The sequence below is a fragment of the Coffea arabica genome, chromosome 7e (genome assembly GCF_036785885.1).
Source record: "Coffea arabica cultivar ET-39 chromosome 7e, Coffea Arabica ET-39 HiFi, whole genome shotgun sequence".
NCBI lineage: Eukaryota > Viridiplantae > Streptophyta > Magnoliopsida > Gentianales > Rubiaceae > Coffea > Coffea arabica.
The window spans coordinates 2,375,502-2,385,559 of NC_092323.1; the positions used below are offsets into that span (position 1 = coordinate 2,375,502).

A 10,058-nucleotide genomic window follows, 5' to 3' on the forward strand; every position below is an offset into this window, starting at 1 on the left:
GCCTTCTGATAGTCTGTTCAAATTCGACAAGAAGCCTACGGAATCCAATCTTAAGCATCAGTGCCATCAAAATCTGGTTTTGAACCGCGAATTGATGGTCTTATCCCTTGAAGAAATATGAGAAAGAGAAAAGAATTACAATGGTTTTGTTGAATAGATAGACAGATTTAAATTTCGTTCAAGAATACAACACTGAATTTTTTTTCATTTTCTGGAGATTATATGTTGTTCAGGTCTAAACCCTCCTGCTTAAATTGGGGATGACCCTTGACGATGGGGACCAATCTTGGCATTCAGGAACCATCAGTAGGCTTGTAGATTGCGAAGTTGTCAGATTCTGAAGGCAGCTGCAGCGCTTGGTCTTGCATTCGTTATCTCTAACTCCATGCATATTTTAAAGTTATCTGTAACAATAGAAAATACACCAGATCGTGAAAACAGTGGATTCATTTAGGTTGGAGCTGATAAAATATGCAAACAAGGACCAATAATCGCTCCTCTAATCATTAGCAGCATACTTGATTTGCAATATCCCTCCACATTCTCCAACTTTTTCCCATGGGTGTTTGCAAATAACAGAATAAACAAAGCAAAAAGGGAAAAGAAAATAAAAGAATGATAGTCCCATCATACGCAAAAAGATCAATAATCGGCTATTGTTTGGAAAGCATGTAAGTCTGCATCTGGAGAACTGAAATCTAGGTAGGGAATAGCAGCTTATTTTGTTCTTTGTTTAATGACGCCAAGCTATTTTTTGGGGGGTCAAAAACCACATGAGCTCCGAAGTTGAAAACCCAACAGTACAAAACTTGGTGGGTTAGTCGATCTCCTTGTAAACAAATGGCTTCATGATTGAGTTTATACGATTTACAAAGCACGCTCTAATAATTAATTTTAAACTCGCTAGATTGCAAAAGGTAGATCATGTAAGCACCCCTCCTCGAAAAATATTTTTCGTTCAGTAATGTTACAATCATGAAAACTGATGCCTGATCTCCATAATCGTCAGATTCCCTCCTTTCCATTATACTACTAGTTTAAGTGAGTAGGGAATAGGGATGCGGCAGACTTCAGGGTCCAAAGAACCACCATTTTGCCAGATACACTTGGTAAGAAAGTGACTGCTGCTAAGATTTTCACATGGTGAAGTTCCCAAATGATTCATGTATGCCTGCAAATTAGTATTCTACATCATCTAGGTTTTACACTTTCCAAACAATTCATTAGTATGGCGATTAGGATTTTTATGGTTCTTGATAAGATTATGAATTCACGGGTACAAAACTTGGTAAGTACTAATTTATCAAGGATTAATATTTTTATGCACTAACAGTGATTCTTTTACACTAAGAATTAGGGATGCATGTCACATGTGTATGATTTAAATTTCAAATTTAAATTCATATTATATGGTATAATCTAATTTTACTTGTGTAAAAAAATAATCTTCACATTGATAGTGTATTAAAAAAAGTTATAGAGGGTAAGTCTTATATACACTGTTAGTGCATACACTATCACCACTGGATTCATGATACACGTGCAAAAGTTAGATTTCAAATTCAAATTTTGCATAGTTATCATTCATCCAATACTAATATATATATATATATATATATATGTTAATCTTTCATATACACTAAAAGTGTATACACTATCACCGTTTGATTCATGATAACTATGTGAAATTTAAATTTGAAATCTAACTTTTGCACACATGTCATGAATCAAACAGTGATAGTGTATATACTGTCAATGTAAATAACTATATATATATATATATAACTAATTTATTAACAGCATACTAGACTCCAACATAAGATCCTTAGGCTTGGAATCATTGAAAGAGTGATATAAAAGGTATAATCACTTGATGGTGCTTTCATGGTGAAATCTTTCACAATCGTTTATTACACCATAAGGTTCAAGACTGGAGGGATTGAATTTTGTTGGAATGACAACTACTCATTACATGCAAGTTGCCGACATGTCGGCGAGAAACATGTAAATACCAATAGTGAAGACAATAGATATTTGAACTGTTTTTACTGATTATTCGTCCGTAAATGGAGATCTTTTATGAGCACTGTGACAATACATGAGTACAAAGATGGGTTCTGTGCATGTGTTGATAAAGGGGTTCAATAATTTAAGCAAACAGTGAAAAGGTTTCAGGGGATCTTCCGTTGGATTGTTTGATACCAATAATTTTGGCTGCCAGATTGAGGGTTCGGAGGAATATGTACAACTGCTGGGCACGGTCCTTTCTGAAATATACCACCAGTTTCTACCCAAGTGAAAGCTGTCGAAACAATACACGGACTGACGGACGCGCAAGTGCAAAAAAAAAAAAAACAGTGGACGAACTAAACTACCTTGCAAATCCAAAAGTCACCGGCCATGTCTTCCACTCCGACTCCAGAAATCAAGCGAGATCGTGCTTTATGATTCTTATGCTCCATCGATCTCTGGAGGAGTTTAATTACTGCTCTTGGAATGAATCTCGCAAGTGCATAGTTAAAGAAAATTAGAAACTCAATCAATTTCCGCTGCCATTTATTTCTTCAATTTCTCTTCCGATTCGAAATATTTTGCACATATTTTACCCACTTAAGCAGTATCCACATTCAACGGGACTTGTTTATCGCGGAGACAAATGAATGACAAAATAAGCACACAAAAAAAAAAAAAGAAGCCATGTACAACGGGCAGCAGCTATCCACGAGTGTGCATGCATCATTCCTGCTGCGGGAGCGACTTCTTTCCTCCATCTTTTCCAAGATTTGAAAGCTTGAGACTTGAGGCATATCTTTTGTGGGGTCTTCCCTTTCTCTACAGCTTGTTCAATTCAACAACGATCTTCATAACTGTTGAACGATTCAAATTAGGCTCCCTGTAGACCTATACATGCAGAACAGAACCGAAAATTAGCCCTGCATTTTCATTAAGGCAAATGTTCATTTGTTTTGTTACAGGGTCTAATAAATAAAAAAAATTATATGATTAAAATGATAGTGAGAGTGAGAACCTTATTTTTAATTATGTAGTAAAACTGACTAGGAAGGATGGTTGAAAGATAAACGGCCTTAGTTCTAGCTCGAATGATTTTCTTTTCCCTAGGGCAAAGTTACAGATTATTCATTGATGTTAAACATATATAGAGCTTACACCAAGTGAGCACTCTCCATACAATAACAGGCCAAACAGAATCTAATTAGAAATACATGTGTAGTCCACTAATCATGATTGGTTATATGCATATTAAAGTATGTTTCATCTATGACATTGATTCGGTCTTACGATCAATCACAAGTGTTCAGTGAGCAGTTTAGAAATAATTAAAATGAATTGATATAATTTTTTGATTAAAGAACTTTGGTTTATAGCGTTATAGTAATTTGATAGTTAGATTAGGGTGGCTATGAGTAATTATAACGACAGACAAAATGTGATTATTAGATGTAATTTTTTAATAAGGGTGAAACCGAAATTGTTTAGACAAACTGCCATTAATTAATTCCTCATCTGATTTTGTGCATTGTATAGATGTTTGGAAAAAAAAACAATGCATATTGTTTTGTTCTGGTTAAATCATATTTAAGTGATAAATAACTTTTAGTGGTTTGAAGTCTTGACTCGTAAGAAACTAAAGCTATATATTGAGTTAGCGCAATATATAAAAACGTTAGTACGAGGTAGGAATAGAGAGCTACAAGTTTTGGTTTTGACGACATCATTCGTTACTTCTTTGTACTCCCCAATAAAAATCATTTCCCAAATGGAACGTGTAAAACTTGCAGTTTAGACCCTGAACCGCAATCCATCCATATATGGCGAAAGTGTGATGAGGTTGCCATTTTCAAAGACTAAACAGGGAAAGGAACATGTTATTAATTTGGTGTGTTGTGTTACCACTTACCATATATATATATCTTATTATATTATAGTACTATATATATATATATATATATATATATATATATATATAAATAAAGCAATGACTAGGAAAAGAATGAGGATCGGATCGGATCGGATCGGATTAATTGATGGGTTCTCTCATAGTAAGTACATTTCCTTTGTTTATTGGGATTCTTACAGTGATTATTATCAATTAGTATGGGCAGCATGCAGTAGGAGAGAAAGAGATTGGGTAGCTTTCGGTTGTTTGACAATGATGAAATCAAGTCAGGTTCACAGTATCAATTATTTAATTATCGTGTTCTGTGGCCCTTCTATTTATAATCCATTATGTCTTTGGCGTTCCATTCCCGTCTTCATCTCCTTTCACTAAATGCTCATTGTTGCCTCCAATAATCGCTCTTTCTACTATTGATTATGCTCCTAGCAGTCTACTGCAGCTGCTGCTACTACTACTACTACTTGTACTAATCATCATCATATAACTACTACTTTTCCCTTCACTGCCTATATACTTGCAGCCAGGGCTACCATCTTGTCTCCCCTTCTCTTCTCTTGCTTTTAGGGTTTCCTCCTTTGAACTTTCCCATCCACGCATCAAGAAAATTTGCAGAATTTGTCGGATATATTTCGATGGCTGCATCATTCTTCTTAAACGAATCAGGGGACAGAGCTTGAAGTTGGAGGATCTTCCGTCTTTTTCTTCTATATATTGTGCTGCTTGGATAAGGGACAGGAGGTATGTTGAACCCCATTCTTTGAAAAGTCTATAGTAAGTACAATTCTAGATATGAAAATCGAAAACCCGTGATTCACAATTTTATGCATCATCAGAAAGATTTTAGACAACTTCGACATGGTAGATGAGGAACTCATTCATCTACGTACACACGCTTTCTAATTTACCCAAAAAAAAGAACACATTCATTTTTATATGTACATATATATATATATAGTCGCTGGGCGAGTCTTAATGTTTTTGAGTGTGCTTATTTAACATCGAAATTGAGGATCCCCTGGTACATTGCTCGTTCACTCGAGAGTTCAGTATCATGAGAATTACCGGACTGGAACTCAACAGGAAAAAGATAGGGTTTCCCCAAAGTACAAAGCGAAGGACTGACTTGAACTTTTGCTGGAAAACGGTTCTCTTCTTAGGTTTTGATGAACATTTTGACCAAATTCAAGAATCAAAGATGTATGGATAGGTGGTTGGAATTGTTTATCTGCACGCATCTAATATACATTGGGAACTATAACATGGAGAAAGTAAAATGGGACAAACGGTGCCAGAAACGAACATTAGATGCCTCAAAAGTCAACAGAACGAAAAGATAAGGAAGAAGACTTCTGCAGGCCACATAATCCGAACTTACTACTAACACATACTGCTACATTTTATCCTCTCTTTTCTTAAAAGTGTGATCTGACCATGTCAGTCTCAGACATTGCTTTCAGTCCTTTAAACAATTTTTTCCCTTTGGTTTTCCAAATTTGCAATTCTGCAACCATGAATGATTACCCATTTTTCATCAGGGCATCGTACTGTCACTGCTGTACCAGTAAAAGAAAATCCCGATCATATTGCATGGTTTCGGATGGATTTTGTGACAAAACGGATTATATAATGGTTAGGAAAAAGAGAAAAAGAAAATAATCCCATTAACTTATTCAATCTCAGAAACTTGCTTCATCTTTTTTATCCAACCCCTAGAGCATATTTGATCAAACAAATAGCAACAATAGGAAAAACCAACAATAACAAGACAAAAATCTGATGGATTCATGTGCAAGTATTGGCAGCAAGGATGGCTTCTTCCAGTTACTCCAATTCTCCTTGTGCTGCCTGCAAGTTCTTGAGGAGAAAATGCCTGCCAGGTTGCATATTTGCTCCATATTTCCCTCCAGAGGAGCCGCAGAAGTTTGCCAATGTGCACAAGATATTTGGAGCGAGTAATGTAAGTAAGCTGCTCAATGAAATCCAACCTCATCAGAGAGAAGACGCGGTAAATTCTCTTGCCTATGAAGCTGAGGCACGGTTGAAAGATCCGGTTTATGGTTGTGTTGGAGCAATCTCGGTTCTCCAAAGGCAAGTTCTTCGTCTTCAGAAGGAGTTAGATGCCACGAATGCTGATCTAATGCGATATGCAAGCAATGAAATGCCACAAGGATACCCAGGCAACAGTGGCTCGAATCAGATGGGGAGACGGATGAATAATGCAGATAGTTCCTTCGGTCAGTATGAATATCCATCTCCTTATTATATGTCATCATGGGACAATAGCTTCTCAGGTGATCATCCTGATAAGCCTGGAGACAGTAACACATGAGCTATTTGTGCGCAATTACTGGCTAGATAACCTATATGCTAATTAGGTCTATGGATGCAGTAAGGAGCCAGGAAAGGAAGCATTATCATATTCCACATCCTGTAACATATGTATGAGAAGATGCAACTAATTCTAGCTTGTTGCAACTTCTCAAAGCGATAGGAAAAGTAAGATATATTTGGGAAACTTAGTATGTAATTTGGAGAGTGAGTTATGGAAAATATTTGAAGCTTTGTAAATGAGCTGCTAGTAATCAAATGTTTGTGTCCTTGCTTCGACAGAATCCGCCCATATGGGAATCGTTCCTTTTTTTTTTTTGTAAGATGGGAATTGTTCTTTGATGTACAATATATCTATGTGTATAGATAATGTCATCTACATCCAGAAGATGGTACGCTTTTGTAAGGCATATACTCCCATTTTTTGGATGCTTGGATTTGTATTGTAGCTAAATCGTGTCAAAGCTTGTAGGGCAACGTCAAACATACTACACCACTTGCTAGTCTCACTTAGAGAAGTACTCCAGTTGTGGTTATTCTAACCTTTTCCTACATGTCAAAGAGGGATATGAGCCACTGTTCTGGTGCATATGCTAAATCGCTAGTACTCTAGTAATTGATGATACTGCTCATTACCCACTTGGATAACACCAGTACGAAGCTTAACTTAGACAAATGAAATGAGGTTGAGTTTATGCATCTCCGAGACCACAAACCCACTAAAAGATAACAGTTGAAAAGAGACACAAAGTTTTTTATGCTAACTATTGATAATGTCTAATCGAACAATAAATTGCATTTTTTCTTACTCTTACTCTTTGAGGGTTCGGCTTAATTAGCATCATTAGCCATAGTGTATGAAGTGGCTACAAGCAGGCACGCATTTCAGAGGCGGGAACACCAGAATAAAGACCTAGATATCCTGCATGCCAACTGGGATGCGAATTAAAATTAGCAGTTAGTATATGCATCGTCCGCTCTCTACCGGCCGTTGCATTAGGCCTGTTGTTCAGGCTTCTATATATCCTATTGAAGATCTAATGTCACAAATGAGGTAATTAATAGATGGTGTACTTTATACATCATTAATGTTTAGTTCTTTTGAGCCGAAATATCTTCTGCATTGTCTACTTGCGGACCGGTGACTGCTGCTTCTACCTAATCGAAACATCTCATCCTTTTTTCTTTGGGTAATTGAGGGGAACATTTCATCCTAATTCCTATTCACCTTTCACATTTCTAGCCGCCCAATTGGCTAAGGAAACAGCTTTAAGATCCTCCCGGCCGTATATTAGTTGTTACCTGCTATTTGGGTGAGGTGCCTGTGTGCAGATTGCAGAAGAAAACAATGAATAAATAAATTTTAAAAAGACAAAGAATGCCAAATTAATTAGAGGAACAAATTTTGTGCGATTATCACGAGTGTCATGGGCTAAGTGGTGGTGGTTTGGCGGAAGTTATACTAACTATGATTGTGTAAAAATGTCAAAGATGGAACGGTATATATATTAAACACACCCTTAGATTGTAGTTTTTCAAAGAAAAATCGTCACGTTTTTCATGGACACATTTTACAATCACCTTTTTACCTCCCAAATATCACATTGTTACAGTAATTTTTCTATAAAAAATCCAGAAAAATGCAATCCAAACAAAGTCAAGTATATTAAATGACATGAATTTTTAATACTAAATGGTGCTCACGCTTTATATATATATAAATAAATAGAGAGACATGGATACGGATATGATACAACCAAGCATAGTAATAAAATAAGATCTGTCTTGCTTAATTGGATATTACACGGTACATATTGCCTCATGACCAGATGTATACCTTATTGCATGTGCATAGTTTTCCAGGAAATTGAGATGCCTCTCTCCGAAGCCTCTTATCAAGTGGGAGAAAATTGATGTGGAAATAAATCATAAATGATAGAATGCGATCTCGAGCCTCTTGCTCGCAGCTGGAAATGGGATCTGTTCCTCGAGTCGAGGCCCAAGGTCAAGTGGAACTTAATTTTTTTTTTTTTTTTTTTTGTCAATCGCCAACCCTATTTCTACTTCTACTCTATTTAGCGGAGATCCAATTCGACCTATGAGGGGTCGGTGGGAACAGAACCACTACCGGAACAAGTGGAACTTAATTAGAGTACAAGAGAATCAGAATATTAAGAGAAGTAGTAAAACTGTAAAATTGAAGATTTTCCAAATGTTTGTCTCCCCGAATTAAGCTGCTGTGAACTTCTGACATGTCCACCACCATGTTCATCTATAATTGTCAGTGTCTTGCACAGTGAAATGTACAGGAACCTACCATGTAGGATCTGGAAAAAGATTGTTCTACCATGTGAGAAAATGTGAGCCTACAGAACTTCTATATACGACGCTGCTGATGCCTGATGTTGATATTGTTGTGTTTTTTTTTTCCTTTTTTCTTTTTTTGAGGGAGGGGTTTCCCGGGGGCTCTAGATTGCCGTGGCTGGGCTAGATTTGCAGTGACTGATAATGATAGTCATGATTTGATTTCTCACAACCGTCCGCTTCTGCAAAACCATGCATAATATTCTGCCGCAGTAGAAGAGTGAATATTATGACTACTTAGTACAAGACATTGGATCTCGTGAAGGTTAATTACGGGAAATACCCTAAATAAACCCAACTCATAATTCATAACTTATTAATCCTATTAGATGGAAAAACAAAAAAAATACGCCCCTCTTTAAACAATACTCATTGTTTTATAGTTAATGACGAAATAATATTTGTTTATTATATTTTATTTAGACTAATATTAAAACGAGAGGCTAAGTCAAGCCCGCAATACCCTCCACAAATAAATAAATGAGAAAAAGTTTAAAATCACCCAGACCCAACCCATGATCTTACTTAATTATAATTATACGACTATTCTTACATCATCTTATTTCACCTATCATCATTTTTTTTTCTCTTTATTTATTTTTTTTAAAGAATTTCTCTCACTTTTTACGTCATCATCGAATAACGTGACGTGACACTCAAATATATCACATCCACTACAAATGAATGAATGTGCAAAGGAGGTCCATCCAAATATTTTAATTAGATTGCTAAACTGTATCCAATTAGCTATTTTTCAGCGTGGGATTGCACCGAAACGGTAAGTAAGCGAAGTAACAAAAAAGAAATTTTTTTTTTTTAATTATTATTGATTGAGTAGGTTAGAGATGGACATCAAAATATGCTGCTTGTCTCACTTTCTCATGCAAAGCAATGCACGCGCACGCCCACGGATACATAAAAAGCGTACAGCAGCAAAAGGTGGGGTGGGGCTGGGGAAGCTGTTTTCTGGAGAAAAAGGGACTTGGCATCTCTCACTGGGATTGTGCATTTCGGCCCCCTTCAAGTCTGCCAATTCGATAATCCGTCACATCCATCGCTCTCGTGTACTTGGAGTTAGGGGGTCAAGCTTACTTACTGCTAGTCTTGAGTGGCGTGGCATTGGCCCTCTTAACCGCCCAAACATTCCTGTGGAGTTCAGGTGACCATTTTTTGGTCCCCGGCCTACCTTAATCATATGGCATCTAGCTATGCTGGCCTGCTACTGCCACTGCTCCTCTACTCCATCCATCCTTCCAATCCCAAAGCTTCAAATTTCCATCCATCCATCCATTGATTGATTGATTGATCCGACTGCCCCCAAACGTAACTCCTCCACTCCCCTCCTTCCTACTCCTCCTACTATTACCGCTGCTAGCTACTACTAATTATAGACGCCCGTGGAGTGGAATGGAGTGTTGTAGGCTAGCTGCCGAATTCCTCACCAACG

General features: G+C 36.9%; 1 protein-coding gene across 2 annotated transcripts; it reads left to right on the top strand.

The window, feature by feature from the left end:
- Positions 1 to 4,047: 4,047 nt before the first annotated feature.
- Positions 4,048 to 6,531, top strand: LOC113722837 (LOB domain-containing protein 25-like). 2 transcript variants are annotated; one of them, XM_072060264.1, is made up of 2 exons: positions 4,048 to 4,657; positions 5,713 to 6,531. In XM_072060264.1, the coding sequence occupies exon 2, from the start codon at positions 5,727 to 5,729 to the stop codon at positions 6,246 to 6,248; it is 522 nt and encodes a 173-aa protein (XP_071916365.1). In that variant the 5' UTR covers positions 4,048 to 4,657; positions 5,713 to 5,726; the 3' UTR covers positions 6,249 to 6,531. The 2 variants fall into 2 exon arrangements, with proteins under 2 accessions (XP_071916365.1, XP_027101865.1); XM_027246064.2 differs by having other exon boundaries at positions 4,052 to 4,657; positions 5,722 to 6,531.
- Positions 6,532 to 10,058: the final 3,527 nt, after the last annotated feature.

What these genes read in the sequence shown, in the direction of transcription:
- LOC113722837 (XM_072060264.1), top strand. Translation starts at nt 5,727, where the DNA reads ATGGCTTCTTCCAGTTACTCCAATTCTCCTTGTGCTGCCTGCAAGTTC.